Below are 21,733 nucleotides of genomic sequence, written 5' to 3' on the forward strand. Positions count from 1 at the left end.
CCGGCGGAAGGGGCCGGGCGCGGCGCTGCTCGGCGGAGTTTCCGCGCCTTCCCCTCGGTGGCGGGGCGGTCGCGCTGCCCCTCGGGGAGTCGTGCCCCGCTGCCCGTCTGCCCGCCCCCCGCCCGCCTCGCCGCTATGCTGCTGCCGTCCGACGTGGCCCGGCTGGTGCTGGGTGAGTGAGCGAGGGAAGACGGAGGGAGAGCTCGGGCGCGGAGCCCGGGGCCGTACCCCGCGTCCTCGGCCGCTTCCACAGCGCTCCCGGCCCGCGCTGGGGCTGTCACCGCGCTGCCCGCGGGCCGCGGGTGGCCGAGCTCGGGCCGGGCGGGGCGGCCTTGGGCGGGCAGGCAGCTAACAGGCGGTGCAGGAGGGCGTCAGAGCCGACTCGAAATACCTGACGGGAGTGGGTGAAGGTTTGCTGCTCTCCCTTCCCCTCCCCGTGTGTGCCAGCTGCGAGGCCGGTCTGAGAGCTCAGCCTCCGTGCAAAGGGTGTTTTCAGGACTGAGGCAGCGGAGCGAACTGTTTAAATGATCGTGTTGTTTGATTAATGCCAAAAATGAGAGCAAACGAGGCGAGAGCCACGTTTTATTTGAGGGCAGTGGGGCATCGGCGCAGCTGCCCAGAGAGCTGTGGGTGCTCCATCCCTGAGGTGCTCGTGGTCAGGTTGGATGGGGCCCTGGGCAGCCTCAGCTGGTGTGGGGCAGCCCTGTGTGTAGTGTGGGATTGGGACTGGGTGGGCTTGAAAGTCCCTTCCAACCCAGCACGTCCTGTGATACTACAGAGCAGGTGAGCAGTGAGCAAGTCGGTGAGGTTTTCTGGCACTTTCCTTTAGGTTTCCCTTCAGTTGTCCATCGTTTTCCTGACCCAGAGCCATAAGGTCTTCGGTGTTCCTTCAGCACGGTGTAGTTTAAATTCCACCTGAAATGCGTATTGCCGCTATCTTGAGAACTGAGGCCAGTAAGGATACGTTGTGTCTACTCTGGCAAAGTGACAGAACATTTCAAGAAACTCCATGCATTTTGAAAGGAGATTTGAAATGACCCGAGGAAGATGAAGGTTTCTCCCTGGGCTTTACCGTGGCAAGTTGGTTGCGTTACACATTCCTGGGCAGACAGCTTATCTGTCAGGCTCTCAGACACTCACAATAGAAAATGTTGGCTACGTCCCACGTATGAGGGATGGTCCATCCCAGCTGGTCCATCCCAGCTCGTGTTGGCCACCACTCGTGGCGCAGTGTGTGCATCATGTGTGCATTGTGCTGAGCAGCTCAAGGTGTGGAGCGGGTGTTCCCTGTAGTGAGCTCTGCACCCCATTAGGGATTCCTCCTCCATGAGGCACTGCTGAACTGTGAGCTGGTAAACAGACTGACAGTGCAGTGCTTCCAGCTGAGGATTTGTTTTCTCTGGCTTTCTGTTGATGTGAATGTTGGTGGCATTTGAGTTGATCATCAGAGCTAACATAAGATAAGCTCACCCAGAGGAAAATGTGTAACAAAATGCATCTTTATCTAAAGGACGTGAGCATCAATGGATGCTATGAGTTAAGTGTTTACATTTCTTAAGGAGAGCAAAATGAGGAATCATTCCTAGTTCAGAAGGAACTCAACATGTTTTGCTTTAATTTAGTTTTGGCAGTGTTAAAGACTGTGTAACATTACATAATTATTAAGTGCATGCACGAGCAGGTAGGTTCCATTACCCAGAGAATATTGATTCAGCCATTTCTGAAGGTTGGGAGGCCTTACTTTGCGTGAAGTTGGTGTACCTGGAGGTTCACAAGCATTCAGTCATCCCTCGTGGTGATGTAGTAGTAGATTCAAGAAACATTGCAGCTTTTTATGTGTCTACATGATTTGGATGGGAAGAACAGCCATACCAGCACAGATCCAAGCCCCATCTGTCTAATACCTTGCCCACAATCTTGGCCAAGGGTGAATGGAAATAAGACTGGCATATAATTATATTTTCCCAAAACACACTTATAGCCTTTAGCAAAGTAATGGTTTGAGTATTTTCTAGCAAAATGTGGGTGAAGAATGAAATTGGGTGGCCCTTTCATTTCCACAGTGCCACCACCGTTTGTCAGGTAAGCCAGCTCCTGCGTTGTGATTGCACCCACGGTGGTTATTCCCAGACTTCTAAATGTGCTTATTGTTTGGAAACCCGGGTGTGGGTTTGTTGTGTCTGGAATGTGGTGCCCTTTCTGGGTATGTTTGGATCTGCTAGAAGATGTTTGTCTTCATGCAGACTTCAAGTCAGCATTTTTCTATAGGCATCATAGGCCTGAGGCAGTCCATTTGCAGGTTCTATGTAAATCCTTATGCTAACGTATATATATCCTGCACTGTATAATTAGGTTTGTATTTTAATGCTTCTTGAAAATATTTCATGTTCAGTTCTGTTACAGACAAGAAAGGAAAGGCATTTTCCTTTGCGGCTCTTTGTTCTCAGCTCCTTCATTCATAGTGAGCTCGTTTTATCTTGTAGTGTTAGAGCAGTTGCCAATCAAAGCAGGACTTGATTGGCTCGATGAAAGCAGACTGCGTTTGCTGAGGATTGTAATTTTGGAAGAGTAGATTGTTTTCAGCCTGCGTCCTGTTACGGTCACTGTTGGCTCCTGGGCTGTATGCGGTGTGCAGATGGCACCTCATGCATCTGCTCCAAATGCAGATCACAGTGATCGAGGGAGGAGGATGCTTTTATTTGGTTAACTTTTGTACAACATATTTGTGGAAAAAAGTTAGAAACACTGTTCCATCAATTGCACATTCTACCTGTTTTCGGACAGGAAGGTGTGCACAGAGGTATTGTTACACGGTATTCCTTTCAATGAGGAATTTCTCTAGAATTCCTTTTAAATATCAAACCATGCTTTTCAGCCCATGTGAGTTTCATGTTGTTGGTCTCGTGAGCCAAGGATCGGAAGTTGCCAGTAGTGCCCCCCCCAGCCTAGAGCTGTCTGTAACCACAGCAGAGTATCAGTCATGTCTGGTGTCCCTTCTGATTTTAAAGGAGTGTTTTGCAAGATGTATGTTCTTTTAAACCCTCATCCAGCGTAGAAATTCTTAGCAAGAGGCTCACTGCTGCACACAGCTGTTTGTGTTAATGCTTTGATATCCACACAGGAGAAGAAATGTATGAAATATAATGGTTTTGTCTGATTTGTTGCAGGGTATTTACAACAGGAGAAGCTTCTGGCTACCTGCCGGGAATTCATCTTAGAAAGCTCCGATTTGAAGGAGTACGCAGAGCACTGTACAGAGGATGGGTTCATTCCGGCCTGCTTGCTGGTGAGTTTGTGTTCGCTGAACAGCAAAGTAAATTGTGTTCTACCAATGGAAGAGAATGTAAGGTTTTCCAGTGTAACAGTTGCTTCTGAAATGATGTTTAAAATGATGAGTTTGATCATTCGCTTTATTTTTTGTATCCAGCAGGGTTAGCAGTGATTTGGTTTGTAATATTTAATCGTGTTCAGCAAAGTGAATTTAGCCAGCCTTACAGCTCTGAGGATTGATTTATGGAATGGTGTTGTAAGGGTCTTATTGATTTCAGGGCTGCTCTTGTTTGTTGAATATGGCTTTCTTATCCCAGATCCGGCTTCCAGTAATGTGCCATTTCATGTATACACTGACATAAGTAAGGTGCCTCCGCTTTGTCTGGCAGTACCATTTGCTGACCAGCACTGTGTTTTCATTCAGCTTCCTCTTTGCTCGCTATCACCTGCTTTGTCCCAGGTGAAATGTGGCACTTTGGAGCGGGTACAAGTAGAGCATCTAGCTCCAGGTGTAGACCTGTACGTGCAGCTAAAGGGTAACCAGACACTTGGTGTTTTTAACACATTCAAGATGAAACTTTTAATATAGTATACAATTTACAGCTTTTAGGTATTACCTTCTTTCCACCTTTTAATGGTTATGTGTGCATCTTTATGATGTTTTCCATTTCCTTTTCTTAGTATATCAGTTTTTACATGGTCTGGGATTTTATCTCTAGTATTCAAGTGTGTAGATTTTTCTTTTTCTGGGATCTGAGGTCTTGATGAACCTATTTAAAAGCAGACCGATGATCCTATTTCATTTACAAATGTTTTGTCACCTGTACTCTGGTGGGGGGAACTGAGAACAAAGCTATGGCCAGCAAGACATAGGGAAAAATAAAAGTAAATAGAGATTATGCAGATTCTTACTTTTTTTTTTTATTGGAAAGTGTTGATATGGTATCTAAGGAGAAAGTTTCATGAGACGTCAAAATACTTGGAATTTTTCATGCACTGTAGAATTCCTGCTAGCAAACAAGAAGATTCAGCAAATGATAGTGATAACTTGAAAATCTTAATTCTCTTTGTTTCACATGAAGTGACAGAATAAGTAAATATGGTATGAAGGTGAATTGCATGTGGGTATTGTTAATTTTACTTTAGGCAGAAGTTCTTTTCTTTTCACAGTTGCATCTCTATGCTTGTTGTGTTCCTATATGGTAACTCGTTAATCTCTTAGAACTGTTCGTCACCTTCTTCTCGTGTCTTGATTCCGTAATACCAAAGGTGAGTTGAGGATGTGCAGGTCTGGCTGCAGATCATTCACTTCAAATTTTGTGTTTATTGTGGCATTTTATTACATCAATTGCTCTCTACATGGTTTGAGATAGCTCAGCACCAACAGCTGAGGGTCAGCAGTGTTAGTCTTCTGAAGAGCTGCTTAAATGTGATGTGAGCAGCAGATGAAGAGTGAGTTACTAGAGAAGATTCTAAAATCAGTGTGTTTTTCTTTGTTTTTCTAGTCCCTGTGTGGAAAAAACTTGACAACTATTCTTAATGAATATGTAGCCATGAAAACAAAAGGTAAAGCTTCAGAGCAAAACTCTTTTAAAATTTTTCTTAATTCTCTGTTGTGAACTTCTTTGAGGGAGAGGAAATTTCTCCACCTGTATTTGGATTTAGAGCAACTTTCCGTTTGTGCTGGAAGATTTCCCCACTATGCAGACAGCTGTGAATCAGAACATTGTTTTGTGAGCAAATTGCCTTTGGAGTCTCCAGCCTAGGTATTCTGACTTCATGTCTGAGTGAAGCACAAAAATACAATAAAGTGTGCAGAACGTGTAGGGTTGTGTTTGTTAAGTTCTGCTGTTTCCTGTGAGATAAAGAACTGAGAAGAATCCTGGGGTATGAAGTGTTTCTTGTCTGGTTTTTAGAACTGATTAAAATGAAGTCTGAATAAATTAATATTTTATATGAATAGTAGAAAGGGAGTTAAAGCTGTTCTTGTTCAAAATTTAAAAGCAGTTACTGAGATGCTGCACATTGCCTAGTCTTAACATTTTCTATGTATGTTGCATGATCAGATTGTAGTAGTGTTTAGATCCAAGACTTGGAATTGAAGAAATGTCATGTTTGGATTACTTTTTAAAATATTGGTCTTTTCATGCTATGCTTAATAAGAACGATAGCTTAGGCAGGAGCATACCTCCTTCATAGCAGTTTGACCTCGGTGCCTTGAAAACAGTATGAATGAATCTGCTTGCTTCCTTTCATTTGTACTTGAATGTTCTGTACTTCGAGTAACAAATGTTTTTGCTTGTTTGTGTGACAAAATAAAGCCTGACTTACAAAGGGCCATATGCCACATTACAATCTTCAAAATAATCCAAGTGGTTTGGGAACATAAATCCCACTTTCACAACTGAGGAGGGTAGTTGAGGTTAGCATGTGTTCGCCCAGCTACCAAAACCATATACAGATTCCATTGATAAATGTTGTCTTTAACATCTTTCCCTCCGTTTCGTTTAGGCTTCTAAAACTGGGAACTGCTTCCATGATGAGTGTATATTCCTATCAAATAAAGTTGTTTAAATTACGAGTTGGGCTCTCTAATTAGCAGAATGCTGAGAAGACAAGTAGATACCTACAGTTAAATGATGCTTGAATCATCCCGTAATAATTAGTTTGACTGTGATTTTACTCTTTCTCTACATGTTACCTGTTGTAGGCACTTAAAACGTGTTTCTTATTTTGTTATGGTTTGCTTTAGAAACGACAAACGAAGTTCCAGCAATGATGTCATCTCTGTGGAAAAAATTAGACTATACGCTTTCTCAGATAAGGTAATGCAGTTTTGCAATCAAAAAAGTAAATTGTGCCGTAAGATTGAGACCCTACATTGCTCAGCTCTCCTTATCACTGTATGAGAATGGTTTTACTATCTATTGCCTCTGAAAGGTGGTGAAAGAGAGAGGTATGGGAGAGCTGGTAGTTATGCAAACATTTCAAGATAATGCCCTCCTTATCTGCTGTTATGGTTTTATATGTGGCCTTCCAGTCATAAGGCAATACGTTATGAGTCGTATAGAATCCGAAACCACTGTGGTTACTTGATCAAAAACCTGACACATTCTTCATTTGAAGAATCTGTGGCCATTGTTTAAAAGTGTAAAAATAAAGATCAATAGATAGAAGCTTTCTGAAGAGATGCTTGACTGTGAGCAGACTGATGTTGACTGTATGATGCCATCACGATGCATAGTTGAGTGCTTCCGGTGTGCTCCATTTATTTATGTCACCTGCTTTATTTTCTAGGAGCATGCAGGGCTCCACGGGCTTTTCTGCTAATCAAAGGAGTAAGTATCTGAACCATTCATGTGGGATCAGCTGGCTTTATGTTCTAATGATCTGTTTTGGTGAAAAACAAGGGAATGCTGCAGCAAGCAGTAACTCAGCCTTACTCTTAAAATATTGCTGTATCTCTTCTGCAGTAGCTTTTAGCATGTGACTGTTGTCTTCAACACAGCCTATGGATTACTGTGATGGTCAGGAGACCAAAAAGAAAAGCTGAGCCTTTTGCAAGTGACTTAAATTGTCAATATAGTGTTTTCTTATCTGCTGAAATCTTCTTTTTCCTTTAATGCTGTTCGAAAGTCTAAAAACGGCTGCTTGAATCCTGAAGCTGTTGACTTAATTTGTGGTTCACAGAGGAACTGAAAGTGTAACCAGTCTCATTATGATGTGTTTCCAATAAATGACAGTTTTAAAGATTATTTTCATATGAACATATATCAAAGCAAAATACAGAGATATTGTTCTTTATAACAAAAAAGACACTTTTCTGTCAAGAATTGTTTCTTTCATTGCAAAAACTGCTGAGAGAACCTTTAGGGGCAAAGTTCTTTAACTCAAAAATACGTTTTTTTACTTTGTAGCACTATTGAGTAACCTGTATGAGAAAAGAGAACGTGAAATATAGATAATAATTATTTTTGGATCTGAGATTCACTGGGTTGGATGGCATTCTGTTGTTTGAATTTGCCAGGTTTGGTCTGATAAAGAAATACAACAAATAGCCTTGTCTTAGCTATTCCAGCTAAGGTCAGTTTTGAGTTACATTTTACGTAGTGAAATGTCATTTTGGTATGATTTGTTCCCGCAAATGTTTAAGCAGTGGTGTGAGCATGGTTACAATGTCAGTGTAAGTTGTCCGTCCTTGAATTCTTTTGGTTCAAACCTGTAGTGCAGAAGACAAAGATGAGTGATGCTTATTTGTTGAGTTTCATAAACTATTTGTTGAAGCACAGAAAAGTTCCAATGAAGCATCTGTAATTAGGTCTAAAATTACTGTATTCAAAGACTGCTTCTTGGAAGCCAACATCCTTTTTAGGATCATTCATCATATATTTTCATCTTGTCTTTGTTATCTCTAGCACGTACAAGAAGTGGAATTGTAGAAATGAAACGACAGAGAATGCTTCAGCAGTCGGCTCCTCCAAATTCAGGACTGTTATCTGTAGCCCCTCAGCCAGGACCACAGTATCATTCTTCTACCATATCTCCTCAAGTTATCCACAAGCCAGCAATAAATCAGAGTATATCGCAGGCAAGACTGAATACGTTGTTTGTTCACCAGCCACAAGCCCAAGAAAACAGAATCGGCAGTAAGTGACACTTCTCTTTTTTCTTCAAAACATTTATTTCTGTGAGAAGTCTGGCTGTAGGTGATTATTCTTCTAGAATTGGGGTTGATCGTCTGCCACTGAAAAAGTTGTGGAGAATTCCGAGCTCTCCATAACAATTAAAGTGATTAAAATAAATTGAGTGCCCAAAAGAGAAATGGCTTTTGCAACCTTGCTTACTAACATGGCTTCAGAGGTCAGAAGTGCATCAATTTGTCATTATTTAATTATCTGTAATGACGCTCTCCCAAGACGCTTGTTGTAGCAGAGAAGATAGAATTTTTTCAGAGTATATTTAAAAGAAGCGCTTCTCATTTTCATGATAATACCAAACTGTTTCTGATGAATTCCATGGAGTTGATTGGAATGTAGTAAATAACATGAAGATTTCTGTACTGCCTTAAGAACGTCGCTGGAAAAAATATTTATTGTCTCTTTCTGCCTTTATAAAGCAGGAGATTTCATACACATTCAAGTTCCAGCATCACAAGAACGAAAGCTTCACTCAAACTTGCTTTCTCCAGGAAGGAGGAAAAGGTAATCACTTCTTTACATCATGTAGAGATTTTGCAGTGTTGTAAATGAAATGCAATTTGCCTTTGTGCTGTTCCTCCACAGTGTGTGTATATTTCTAACTTCTATGAAGTCAGACACAATGTGTATGTAAGAGATCATGATGCAAGTATGAGATTTTGTTGTATTTCCAATATGGGGTTAATTTTATGTTGATCGCAATTTTTCATTTGCTAAGAAGGAAGAAAAATATTTGATTTAGCAAACATGACAAATTATCTGGAATGTTTCAGTGAATCTCAGAAGAGGAGAAGTGTAGCAACATCTGGACCTCCTGCAGGAAGTAGAAGTTCTCAAGATCCTGATGAAGTAATAATAGAAAAAGAAAGTGAGCCACTTGAAGAGTTTATAGATGGTAACTTCCCAGTGAGTATATAATTATGGAAGGTATTTACACTTAAGAACCAAATTCAGAATAAAGAGAACTACATGTTTGTTTTGCTTGTTGTAGGAATTACAGAAATTAAGTTCAGAAGTTAAATGTATTGTTTTTATTTGACCTTGCTCTGTGTATTGAGCTTGTGAGTATAGCATGTTTAGGCAGGGTTTTGGTTTGTTTTTTTTTTTCACCTTGACCTGTTGACTTCGCTAAGACACATGTGAGCTGTTAGAATACTGTAATTTTTTAGCAGAGGAAAACCAGAAATCACAGTAAGCCTTGCTGTACTTTAGGGGAGCAGAGAGAGAGAGATGCTTGTGATGCTTTTCAGAGAGATATTGTGCAGTCATAGATGGGCTGTCCTGGTGGACAGTAAAGATACTGCAGTCAGAGGTAAGTCAGCTTATTCAAAAAGAGTTTGTAGCAGCAACACAAGAAATAGTTAAAGTAGAGCTTGTCATCAGTGTCTGTTGTTTCAGAGAGTATTTTGTATATTGAATCTATTGTTTGATTTTATAAGTAAGTTGGAAAGTCATGCTTCTTTTTTGGCGATGATTAAAAAAAAAAAAAGCTGACTGCTTTAAAACTCTACTTTCTAGCAACTGATTATTGAAAACGCCAGAGAAAAGATCCTGAGCAACAAATCTCTTCAGGAAAAGCTAGCTGAAAACATTAACAAAATCCTGGGCAGGTAATAGAAGGAACCTCTAAATTTCATCTGCACGCTCATTTGATTATTTTTGAGTTTTGAACTAATAACCGTTCTGTTGCAGTGATGGCAGTGTCACTCAGGCACCTAAACAGACAGAAAGTGGCCCAACAGAACAAGAGACTTCAATTGATGAAATCCTTGGCCTTCAGGTGGGTCTGGATTGCCCTTTTTACATTTTTGAAGATCAGCTACATCAGAATGATCAGTAATAGAGACTGTGCTGAACCTGTGCCTACCTTCAGTCTGGCGTTGTCCTCCTCTCCTCTTTCTCCTTCCCTCTCTCCCTCCTTCCTCTCTCTGTGAAAGACAGCTCAGCCCATCTGATGGATAACTTCTGCTCAGGGGACAGTCCCACAACTTCCCTTTATAATCATCATTTCTTACCTAGTTCTGTGGTAGTGAGCTGGTTCAAGGTCTGAACCAGCAGGCTACTGATCTTTTGCTGGAGTTAAATTTTAGCCAGTTTAACACTCTGAATTCATTCTTAGTGCCTGTGCAGGGCAGTGGAAGCACGCAGCAGGACTGCAAGGCAGGGAAGTGGGACCACTTCTGGCATGTCAGAGAGTTATAGAGTACTTAGAAGATCTCCTGGAGGTCATGGTAGATGACCTGCCATGTATTTTGTATTTGAATTCTTGAAAAGGCACTGAATGCCCCACTCATCATCTTCTTGGGCTGCTACCAAAGAAGTCAGCCTGGAGCAGGAACCTTAGGTCAGTGTCCTGTGCAGCTGTGCCTCCCAGCTGCCTGCCATGGAAAAGTAGTCATGTTGTAGAACACAATGAGTAGATTAAAGGAAACTGTCTTTTGCGTAGTGTTGTCTTACAGATGTATGCAAGAACAGGAAATAAAAGTTAGTTTGGGGATTTTTTTGCCTGTGGTTGGCTAGTGCAGGCTTATGGTATTCACACGGTCTATATGAGCTTCCAACGTACCCTGAAATTCAGTCTTTCTTAAAAAAGGCTTGTCATTATTTAGACAGTATCCCAACATGCATGTGAAGACTGTAATGTGTTACAGAAATGTTGGGATTTTGTATGGCTTTGTTTCTTCAGTTAATATTTTTTTACAGGCACAAAATTCATGGCAGAAACATTTTCTACATTTGTCTTCATGCTTATATGCTGAACAGAAGTATTAGAACTGAAAAGAAGATGGAAACAATTCTTATCTGTCTTTCTTTAGCTGTGAAAGCAGTTGTCTAACAGTTCTGCATATGTCTTGTCTTAGGGTGAAATTCATATGTCGGAAGAGGCTATACAGGACATTCTGGAACAGACAGAATCAGATCCGGCTTTTCAGGCGCTCTTTGACTTGTTTGATTATGGTAGGGTGTATTATTCTGAACTGTACCGTTGTTATGAAACATCATGAATTATGGTATTTTTTTCAAATGCTCCTTGAGGAAGCGAAGGTAGATCAGCCAGACCTCTTTTGCATGAGAAATAGACTGTATGACATCTGTGTCCTGTAACTTGGAAATTAGATTCTGGCAAACATGACTGTAAAGTAGATTTTAGACTCTTCTGGTATAAGGGATGGTTGTTCATGTCCATTTTTCAATTCTTTGGTGTTTTTTTTATTTGATCAGGAATATCCTTGCATAAAATATGTTTCTGTACTATTGCTGGATTTATAATGAGCACAGAGTTTTTAATGTGTTTAGGGTAATGTTTCTTGAACTTGAGATCTACATGCTTCATTTAAAATGCATTAATTACATTTGTATTTAAAACAATATATTTAATCATTCATCATACTCTATTTCAAAAATAGGGAAGAACAAGGTAAACAAGAATTTGCCTGCTGGTATTTCTGGTCAGAGTGGGGTAGAAAACACAATCCTGGTGGATGCGGATAACTTGGAAACACTTGAAAGTTCTTTAGGAACAGAAGAAACTAGTAAGTGTAGGTTTGGTTGCTTTTTATTTTCTGTTGTTGTTCGTTATGGTTTTTTTTCCCCTCAAAAATTCCTTCTAATCTGTTCATTTTTCATGGTGAAAGTATTTCCAGACAGTTAAATTGTACGTCTCAAAGCCTTAATATTTTCAGTGTTAATACGCCGTCTGATATTTACACTGTATTGTCATATGGATGCACTCAGTGTGTAAGAAAGTTTCAGGCTATTAAATTGTTGCAAGTAGTGCTTGTCAAGCTCCTATATGAAAGCGGAATATCTGCAAAACTTTTCTCATTCAGAACAGAGATTCTGTGCAATTTCACTGTAGAGCACATAAGATTAGATGTAAAATATTATCTTTACAAGTATTTTCTGTCTATTCTGTAATGTGTTGGTTAACTGATCCCCAGAATAGCCTTACTCTGGACAAAAGGTTTGTCTGCCCCATTCTTAGCAACTGTCAGTCAGTAGCAGGTATTGAAAAAAAGCTGAGCAATCTTTATCCTGAAATGTTCTATGAGCCACTGATTTCTTATGTGTATGCTTATTATTTATGCTCAGACTGAATTACCAGGTTGTCCAGTCTGTGTAATCTAACTGTATGTTTCATGTACTCTCCACGCAACTTGAAAGAAAGAATGAGTAGTGTTATTCCTACTTCATATTATGTGGATCAGCTTTCCATTGAAGCAATTAATTAATTCTAAAACCCTGTAAAATGATCATCCTTTGTAATAATTGTGGAACCAATTTAGTCTCTGTTTTACAGGTGATAGTTCTAGAGAAGTGCTGTCCTGTAAAGGTTTTCAGTTGGAAGAAACGTCATGCGCCTTGAAGAACCCCATTAATGATGACAATATGGCAAAGAAAAATGCAACCAGTGAACAATTGCATGGAAATTGTAGGCTAAGGAAGGAGGCTGATGTACTTAAAACCATTACCCATGAACATATTGGCGAGCTGGAAATTGCTTTTGACTCTGTGCCTGTTCTGACTGAATCTAACAAGAGGCAAATTTCTGATGGCGAACATCACGAGCACTGTCAAGACTCTTATGGTAAAAAAGACTCGTCCACACCAGTACCTGGAAGTGAAAAATGTATGGAAATTGAAAAAGATACACTAAGTCATAGTACTCAAAGTAGTCCTAATTTGGAATATGTTCATTCTGGTAGTCCCCAGATTCCTTTGGTTTCGTTGGAAGAGGGTTGTAGAGCTAATGAGAACAGAACGCGGCCTGCAGGTAAATGTCACTTTTCTCCACACACATCGGTACCTGAAAAAACACTCACTAAAAGCCCTTCTGACGGGAGCCCTGCCCACAGTGCACTGCTGAGAAAAAATAATACATCCATTTCTAGCCCATCAGCAGATGCAGGAAAAGAACAGGCTGTAGCAAATGATACAGCTCCATTACTTAATATTTCACAGGAGAACTTGAGCCACCATACTAACCAGCAAGATCAGAGCGTGCAGTCAGACTGTGCTACAAAATCCGCAGTGAATATGTCAGATCTTGACAAAACAGAGTTGCAGCTTGAAGCTGCTGGTACTTGTAAAAAAACACAGCCAGATGATCAGCGTGCACTCGATAACCCTAAGAAAGATTTTAACCTCCCTTCAGGACTGTCGAACTCAGAGGGAGCACAAGTGGAAATGCAAGAAACTTCATCTTCTGCAAAAGCAGATACTGATAACATATATTTCTCTTCTGGTGATGATGCGTGTACAGGAATTTCTGTAGTACCCACTGAAAATAACCTCACTGCATCTGAAATGTGCCACTCTCCTCTCCCAGAAACCACTTCCTCAACAGATGAATTGAGTACCAAAGCCAAAAGCGCAAGCGGTGTCTCTTCTAGTAGTCAACCGATGGATGTTGATCCTTCTAATATAATGTCCCTCAAGATCATCATCAGTGATGACCCGTTTATTTCGTCAGACACGGAGTTAAATAATGCTGTTTCCAGCATCACAGGAGAAAATTTGCCAACAATAATATTGTCATCTCCAGCCAAATCCCCGAACAAAACTGCAGGCCTGTCCAAATGTCTGACTTCAGAAGACACAGAGAAAAATGTGGAGTCAGCTTTGGCAGAGCAGAATCTCCTTGTGCTCAGACCTAAGGATCCTGTGGTTACCGCAGTTAACACTCAAAATGAGGACTGCACTGTTTTTTCAGTTGCGAGTACAAGTAATCTTTCCAAGGAAGGAGGATTTATTCAGTTGATGCCAGCAACGAGCACAGCTTTTGGCAGTACCAACAACCTGTATATAGCCACCTGTGTGACTGATCCAGCTGCCTTGGGCACAGCTGTAACTCCTTCCAACGTGGTTGTATTGCCCGGCAGCTCCATGCCTCTCGCTGCCCAAGCACCAGCAGTCCAGCAATTACGGACTCCTCCTAGATCCAGCAGTACATTTGCAGGAAACCAGGCTGTCTCCCCAGGCTTCCCACAGGGTAATTTCACTATTTCAAAAATGATTTTGTGTTTCATTCTTTCATAAAAGTAAACTGAATTTTTAAACGTTGCTCTCTCTGCCCCTTGAAACTAGGATCTTGTGGGTGTGTTAACTACTGCTAAAATTAAGTAAAAACCACGGAGAGTCCCTGACTGCTATGCGTGGTAATTCTGTGGGATAGAGTGCAAACAATAGTACTTCCACTAAGCATCAAAAGGAACTACTTGATGTTTGCATTTCTGCCTTTTGTAAATTCCTTTAATTCAAAGTTCAAGACTTAAGGTTGCTACATTCTACTTCTTCATTTAATTCTGAACCATTTCTCAAAAAAGGAAAAGTGTTCAATTAAAGAAGCCTATCAAAACTAGTAATAACACCTGTTTTCTAGTTGAAATGTATAATAAGGACCATGAAGATTTAAAAAAAAAGGCAGAGATTTTCTTGCCAGAGGTTTGACCGTGCATAATTCTAAGAAATTCTGTCTTGAAGCTTTTATTTTCACTTTCACGTGTTTGTAGGTCGCTCTGAAGGTAATGCCTCTATTTATTTCCATGGAAACTACAACAGATACAAGGAGCACTACTTGGTAGAGCAAATTTTCAGCTACAAAGCACTATTTTCAACATAGTCACTGCCATTAGCTCTGCACTTTTGCCAGCAATGAACAAGAGCCTGCATGCCACACTTGTAACAGTCTGCTTCAGCAGATGTGGCCAACTGTTTCACTGCTGCTCTGACCATGGACCGTGTTGGTGCTAGGAAAACGTTGCTGCCCCAATGGTCCACTTTTCACCGTGCTCACAGCCACTGTTGGTGTCTGTAAACATTCAGTAGGTGTTGATGGAATTCCATTGGTGACATCTTTTCCACATGAATTCGGTGGCACGCCTTTGATCCATACACACTCCCATGTCAGTTGCCCTTGTGTCAGACTGCCCCTCTGCTGCAATCTGTCACACAGCAACAAAATGCCACGGAATATTGGTGGCAAGGCTCAGTCTCTACTGCAATACCACCAACATCCACCTCTGACATCACAAGTCGACATCATAAAATAGGGGGCATTACTTCTGGAGCAGCCCTTTCATTTTTGTTTCTATACAATTGTAATACTTTGGTATGTTTTTAGGTTCTGCCATTATAATCACGTCTCCAGTGCAGCCTGTTTTGCAAGGAATGGTGGGAATGATTCCTCTCTCAGTAGTAGGACAAAATGGGAATTCCTTCTCAGCGCCTGCCCGCCAGGTAACCCGTCACAAATTAGTCTGCCTCTTTTCAAAACTGAAGTTCAAGTGATAAGATTTATTTTGCTAAACTGTAACTGAATATTTTGATTCTTCTAAGGTTTTGCATATGCCTGTAGCTAATCCAGTGTGCAACAGAAATGTCCCAAAACTTCCCATCCCACCCAAATCACAGAAGATTCCCGGAGCAAGAAACAAGACCAATGCAGGTATTCACTTTGCATTCTTGAGGAGGGCAGAACATAAGTGAAGGTTCTGAAGACATATCAGTTCTGAGTAATAAACATTGATATACACACACACATACACACATAATTACAAAACTATATATATATATATATATATACATATATATATAGGAAAACATTTAATAGAGGTGTTGCATATTTATATTATTTTAAAAAAGCATTCTGCTGTTTTCTCCTTGCAGTTTCAGTTACACACTTCTGTGTATTGATTTCATTGAGCCATTGCAAATTTAAAAAAGACCAGTGTTAGAGCCACTATGTAATATTGAGGAGGGGGTAAAGAATTTAGTAGTAAAAAATATAAAATAAATTTAGTTACAAGGTCAGGCTCTCTTCTGGATCAGAGGGGACTTCAACCACTCCGATATCTGCTGGGAAAACAGCAAGCTGCAAGCACTCCAGGAGACTCCTTGAGTCCATTGAGGAGAGCTGTCTGGTTCAGGTATTGGACAGACTCATCAGAGCTGAAGTGTTGCTGGACCTGGCGCTAACTAGCGTGGAAGAGATCGTTAAAGAGGTTAAGATAAGAGGCAGCATGGGCTGCAGCAACTGTACCCTGGTTGAATTTGTGATCTTGAGGAATGTGAGCCTGGCAGAGTAGAGTCAGGACCCTGAACTTCGGGAGAGCGAACTTCAGCTGTTTAAGGAATTGTTGGATGAGATCCCCTGGGAAACTGTCCTTAGGGACAAGGGAACAGAACAGAGCTGGCAGCACTTTAAGAACACCTTTCTGAGAGCACAAGAGCTCTCTGTCCCCTAGAATGAGAAATCAGGCAGTTGAGGAAGGAAATCGGTGTGTCAGAGCAAGGACCTGCTGGCCAGGCTGAGGAAAAATAAAGTTTAAGCAGTGGAAGCAGGAATTGGTGCCGTGGGAAGAATAAAGAGAAGCTGTCTGTCCGTGCCCGGGGCCCCAGTACAGGAGGGATGCGGGGCTATTGGAGAGGGTCCTGAGGAGGGTCATGAAGATGATCAGAGGTCTGGAGCACCTCTCCTGTGAAGACAGTTTGAGGGAACTAGGCTTGTTTAGCTTGCAGAAGAAAAGGCTCTGGGGAGAGCTCATTGTGGCCTTCCAGTACTTGTCAGGAGCTTACAAGCAGGAGGGGGGCCAACTTCTTACACTGTCTGATAGTGACAGGATGAGGGGGAAAGGCTTTAAACTAAAATGAGAGATAAACTAAAAGAGGAAATTTCGGTTAGATGTTAGGAATAAGTTTTTCACTCGTAGGGTGATGAGGCACAGCTGCCCAGAGAAGCTGTGAGTGCCCCATCCCTGGAGGAGCTCGAGGCCAGGTTGGATGGGGCCCTGGGCAGCCTCAGCTGGTGGGGGGCAGCCCTGTCCATAGCAGAAGGTTGGAACTGCATGGTGTTTAAGGTCCCCTCCAATGTAAACCATAATGTGATTCTATGGCAACTTGTGCGTTAACCTATCTGCCTTTTTTTAAAAAAAAAAGCTGTGGGCTTAAGCATAGAAGTGAAATAGAATGAAATTGCAAATTAAGAAGAAATTAAGGACGGTGCAGTTAGTCTGCATTCTGGTTCTCTGATGGGTGACCGAGAGAGCTCCCTGTAGTTACTTACTTCCTTTCTACTTGAAAATCCTGTCTGTGCATTTTTAAGTCCAGCTCCATTGGTTTTGTCTTGCTAGATGTCTGCTACCCACGGGTAGGTAGCAAACTTCTTGGTGGTGCCCTTTGCTAATCTGTTAATCCGTATATTTTTAGAGTAATGAAAAAGTTGCAGGGCTTTCTTGCTAGATATTTATTGATTCTCTACCAGGTAAAATGTCATTGCACTAATTGTGAGATAATGTACTCCAAATAGTATTAGTACTCTACCAATGCTTTATCTCTTGTTCTAGGAAAACCGGTGCCAAGCGTATCCGAAACTTCAAACCATATAAATGCTCGAACACAAAGGTAAGAAGTACCAGGCATTCAAAGCTGCTTCCCTTCTCCTGCCATGAATTTCTTCATACAGCATTGCCTAGGAGTAAGGCAGCTTTTTGAACAATGGCTTAAGTAGGATCCCCCGTCTCTTTTCCCAGGTCAAACAGTGGCAGCCTCCCTAATGATTCTCTGTACAGGCTCCGTTTCTTACCTTTTTGTCATCCTTTCTGGCCTCTGAACTTCCTGCAGTCATTATTCCCTATTCTCAGTATTTTGTGTGTTGGTAACATTTATTTACAGATTGAAGAGAGCTTTAACAAGTTGAGGAGGTCAAAATGAGATGATGTCATTCTGACAATTGAGCTTTCTGTTCATTTTAACTATCATCTCCAGACAGCTGAGGTGAAACTGTGCAGTAAGAACAAGTCTGTTGCTGAAGTATTTTCGCCTCTTTTTCAGGGCTGGAAATTCAGACAAGCTCATCACTGCAGAGCTGGGAAGGAAAGCGGAGGAGAACTTGCCCGCTGCTCCAGCAGAGAGCACAAGCTCAAATTCGAGGCAAGGTGAAAGTCACAGGAGAGTGCTTTGCTTTGATAATATCCTACCCGCTGCAGGTGGAAACACCCAGGCACAGACTGCTAAGAGTTTGCCCCAAAAAGAAAGAAATGAAAACTCTTCATTTCCTGTGGATTCGGCACCATCCTCTGCCAAAACACAGGCAGCAAAGAGAGAGAAAGACAAAACGTTGCCTAGAATTCTCTGTAAGCCAGAAGTTGCTGGCAACAGAAGCACAGCTGTGAAGGAGCCGCAGCCCGAGCGGAAGGTGGTAACGGCAGGGCTTCCCTCGGATCCCTTCCACAAGGCTACAGCAAATAAAGAAAACGAATTGCGAAGAGATAGTGATGAAAAACAGAAGAACCAGGACACTGCCAAGCTGTCCAACGGCCAGCAGAGTGTTAGCTTGTGGAATGAGAAGACAGTTGCTTCGGTGCAAGAACTGAACAAGAAGCAAGCGTCGCTGTCAAATGGGAACAGCAAATCTTCACCGTCTGTTTCTCTGTCTTCAAAGGAGCCCAAGCGAGAAGCAGCTAAAGTTTCCAACCAAGGCCTTTGCCTGTCAAGTCCGTTCACCAAGCAGTGTGTGGAAATGTTGCAGGACATTCAGTGGCACAGCCCTAGTAGTAAAACAGTTGAGAACGGCGAATTGCCGGTACCCCGTACCCCGTCTGGAGTTGGAGACAGGCATACAGATGATACCACGGATAGCGTACGAACCCCAACCTGCCGGCGTTTCAACGAGGACAGCGCAACCCCGAGGATCATGGTCCCTCCTGCCACCCCGGACCTGCCCGCCTGCAGCCCTGCTAGCGAAACCGGCAGCGAGAACAGCGTCAGTATGGCTGCCCACACGCTGATGATCCTATCGCGGGCTGCTATTGCGAGGACTAGCGCTGCAACTCCTCTGAAGGACAACACCCAGCAGTTCAGGTCTTTAAGGAGCACGGTAAAGAAAAGGAAACTGGAGGACTTGAATGAGGGTGAGAGAAATTCTCGTTCCACGAATAGGAAAGACCTCCAAAGCTCTCCAACACCATCAAAAAAGAAGAAAATAAAGGTAAGTGCAGACGCTATTAAAATGGTGAATGTATTAGACATGTACTGTTTATAATGGTTCAGAGGTATTAGTCCACATCCCTGACATCCTATTTATGTTTGTCAGTTGCTAACATTGCCTCTTGGGCCCATTCTGAACCAACAGCTCTCTTAAGATGAGTGAACTCTTCTGATACATGACTGATAGAATCATAGAATCACAAGGTTGGGAAGGACCTACAAGATCATCTAGTCCAACCAACTCCTATTGACTGTCCAGACATACCTATGAAAATCATATGATTTCTTGTAAAAATGAATCAGTTTCTAAATTCTAACTTCAACCTAAATTTCTAGATTGAATTTAGAAATCAGGCCAATTTAGACTAGGGCTTTCTAAAATCCAAACTGCTCTTGCATCCTTATGTACTACTGGGACTACAAGCCTACATTTGGGGTATTCTCCCACTTTGTAGTCCACAGAACCTTGCCTCTGGCTTGAGGGCTTGGCAAATAGCAAAGGTGTGGGTGAGACACAGAAAGTGATGTATGTCAGCAACCAAAAAGGAGACACAGTATTACTTTGTTACAGCTAAGCATAGCAATCACATACTTCTGACACATTGTAAATGAAAAGCAGTTACCCTGCATGCTACCAGCCATGAGAAATGTGCCTGTCAGCAGTGGGGGGGCTGCTGCTAAAGTTGAGAACTGAAGTCCTGCCCACAGACACGCGGTTTGTACACTGTGGGTATACAGAAGTCCGTGTGCACTTCGGTATCTGAGTTCTGAGTGAGCTTTGTGGAGCTCTTTCTGCAAAGCAAATGGAAGGATGAGGGAAGAGGGGATGCTTCCGGACTGCTTTGGTACCCCCAGTTTCTTAGTACCTAACACAGATGTTCTTTCCTTCTCCTACAGAAAAAGAAGCTTCCCAATTCTTTTCCAGCGGGAATGGACGTGGACAAGTTCTTGTTATCTTTGCATTATGATGAGTGAAAGGTGAACTGTGACAATATAGAGTTAGGTATTGTTATGCTGAGGTTTTGCATGAGAAATTAGTTCTGAAGGGTGAGTTGCACTTTCAGTGCACTGAAGTTTCACTTTATAGCAAAATCATGCTGTTTCTGAAGCAGGTTGCTAAGTGTAAATATTGAGTTGGTATATGTTTATTTTTGAACAAGCACTTGCGTAATTATAGAGCCATTGAATTTGCAAAGTTGTACATTTGTATAAATGTAATGTTAAGAAGTTGTATGTTTCCCTCACACCACGCTGTCTGCGCTCTGCTGCATTCTCTGTTACCCCTCGGAACTGCTTCGTCCCTTTGCACGGCGGTTGTGCGTTTGAAGGCGGCGTTTGTAGTTCACTGTTCTGAGCCCCGGGCGGTTGATCTGCAGCTTCCCCGTCCTGCTGAATCCCGCAGGAATTTCACCTTTGGCTCTGAGTGGTTTGGACTCAAAGTCTGTTCTCCTGGAACCGTCAGCCCTGTGTTGTAAGGCTTTGAGGGAGCCAACAGGAATAGCCGGTAACTGAACAGAAGGGAAAAAAAAAGAAGCCACCCCAAAGCATTTCTCATCTCTGGAAGGTTTTCCCAACCAGGCACTGAGATAGAGGGATTTCAGTCTGTGTGGGCCTCGCGTGTTTACAGCGTTTCTTACACAGGATGTCTTTGGAATGTAAAATTACTTCCAGTATGAATTCTTAAACTGTAGCCACAGCCGGACAAGGATTTCAAGTGCTCTGCTGCAGGGGTAAATTCTTTCATCCATCATTTGTATTGTTGAGAAAGCATTTGTTAGTATTACTTATCCGTTAGGCAGACACGGTAAGATTTGCACCCGATCTTTCTGTTTAACATAGAACTTGCTATAGTTACACAAACTCTTCAGGAGAAGAGCAGCTCAACCTGCGTTTTATGTACTAATATTAGCATGGGAGAAAATGAGCACTCTAATCCTTGCTCTCATACCGCAGAATGCTCTCTTCTGGTGTTCTCCTCTGCTCTCAAGTTGTTGAGGTCTTAAACAATGCGAGTTTTCCTGTAAGAGAGCTGTACAGCAACAGGGCAATGTTTCAGATAGTATACAAGGATTCCTAAGGAACCAATATTATGCAGTAGATGTTTATATTAAACCCATCCAATAACTGAATACTGCATAGCATTTACAGCTTGAATAAATATTTTTGTTTTAATAACAAGTGTGTCGTTTCATGTTTTGTTTGTCAGCCAAGCAGTTTGGTGTATATTGTATAGAGGCGTTATGGAGGTATAGATGAGTCATATTTGAAGACAGAATTGAGTACTAAACACTGGATTCTAAGAGCAGTAATTTGTAGAATACAATCATAGAATGGCCTGAGTTGAAAAGGACCACAATGATCATTGAGCTTCAACCCCCTGCTATGTGCAGGGTCACCAACCACCAGACCAGGCTGCCCAGAGCCACATCCAGCCTGGCCTTGAATGCCTCCAGGGATGGGGCATCCACAGCCTCCTGGGGTGAAATAGCCGGGGGCCAGAGCCGGGAAGCCAAAAAGCTGTCTGCTCCAAGGCAGCCTTTCATGCTTAGCAGTACTGAATGCCGATGCGTGATATTTTTAAATAATTCATTTGCCACTTTTATTTAAGGCAGAGTGGTGCCCTTCCATAGGGCAGCCAATATCCACTGTCTTTCATTTTCAGTGCCAGTAATGTGGCAGTACTGAAGCCATGAATTATCAGTGTGCTAATTTATGCTTTCAAGAAAAAGAAGTTCCCAAGCTGCTGTTGCTGGGGCAGGTGCTGTTGGAAGAACAGATAT

The 21,733-nt window shown here is 42.1% G+C and overlaps 1 protein-coding gene across 3 annotated transcripts; it reads left to right on the top strand.

Moving 5' to 3' along the window:
* Positions 1-2: 2 nt before the first annotated feature.
* Positions 3-21,128, top strand: NPAT (nuclear protein, coactivator of histone transcription). 3 transcript variants are annotated; one of them, XM_015279515.4, is made up of 18 exons: positions 3-172; positions 3,168-3,286; positions 4,776-4,836; positions 6,023-6,095; positions 6,568-6,608; positions 7,686-7,916; positions 8,387-8,471; positions 8,741-8,873; positions 9,486-9,577; positions 9,660-9,747; positions 10,829-10,925; positions 11,375-11,506; positions 12,268-13,959; positions 15,091-15,206; positions 15,306-15,414; positions 17,312-17,369; positions 17,799-18,954; positions 19,851-21,128. In XM_015279515.4, the coding sequence occupies exons 1-18, from the start codon at positions 136-138 to the stop codon at positions 19,926-19,928; spliced, it is 4,398 nt and encodes a 1,465-aa protein (XP_015135001.3). In that variant the 5' UTR covers positions 3-135; the 3' UTR covers positions 19,929-21,128. The 3 variants fall into 3 exon arrangements, with proteins under 3 accessions (XP_015135001.3, XP_015135006.3, XP_015135003.3); XM_015279520.4 differs by having other exon boundaries at positions 11,375-11,500; XM_015279517.4 differs by having other exon boundaries at positions 8,390-8,471.
* The last annotated feature ends 605 nt before the right edge of the window (positions 21,129-21,733 follow it).

This window comes from Gallus gallus, chromosome 1, assembly GCF_016699485.2.
Source record: "Gallus gallus isolate bGalGal1 chromosome 1, bGalGal1.mat.broiler.GRCg7b, whole genome shotgun sequence".
In the NCBI taxonomy this organism is placed as follows: domain Eukaryota; kingdom Metazoa; phylum Chordata; class Aves; order Galliformes; family Phasianidae; genus Gallus; species Gallus gallus.

Coding starts and splice junctions, on each gene's coding strand:
- NPAT (XM_015279515.4), top strand. CDS start 136: ATGCTGCTGCCGTCCGACGTGGCCCGGCTGGTGCTGG. Junction 8,874..9,485: donor TTATAGATGGTAACTTCCCA/GTGAGTATATAA, acceptor TCTACTTTCTAG/CAACTGATTATTGAAAACGC. Junction 18,955..19,850: donor CAAAAAAGAAGAAAATAAAG/GTAAGTGCAGAC, acceptor CTTCTCCTACAG/AAAAAGAAGCTTCCCAATTC.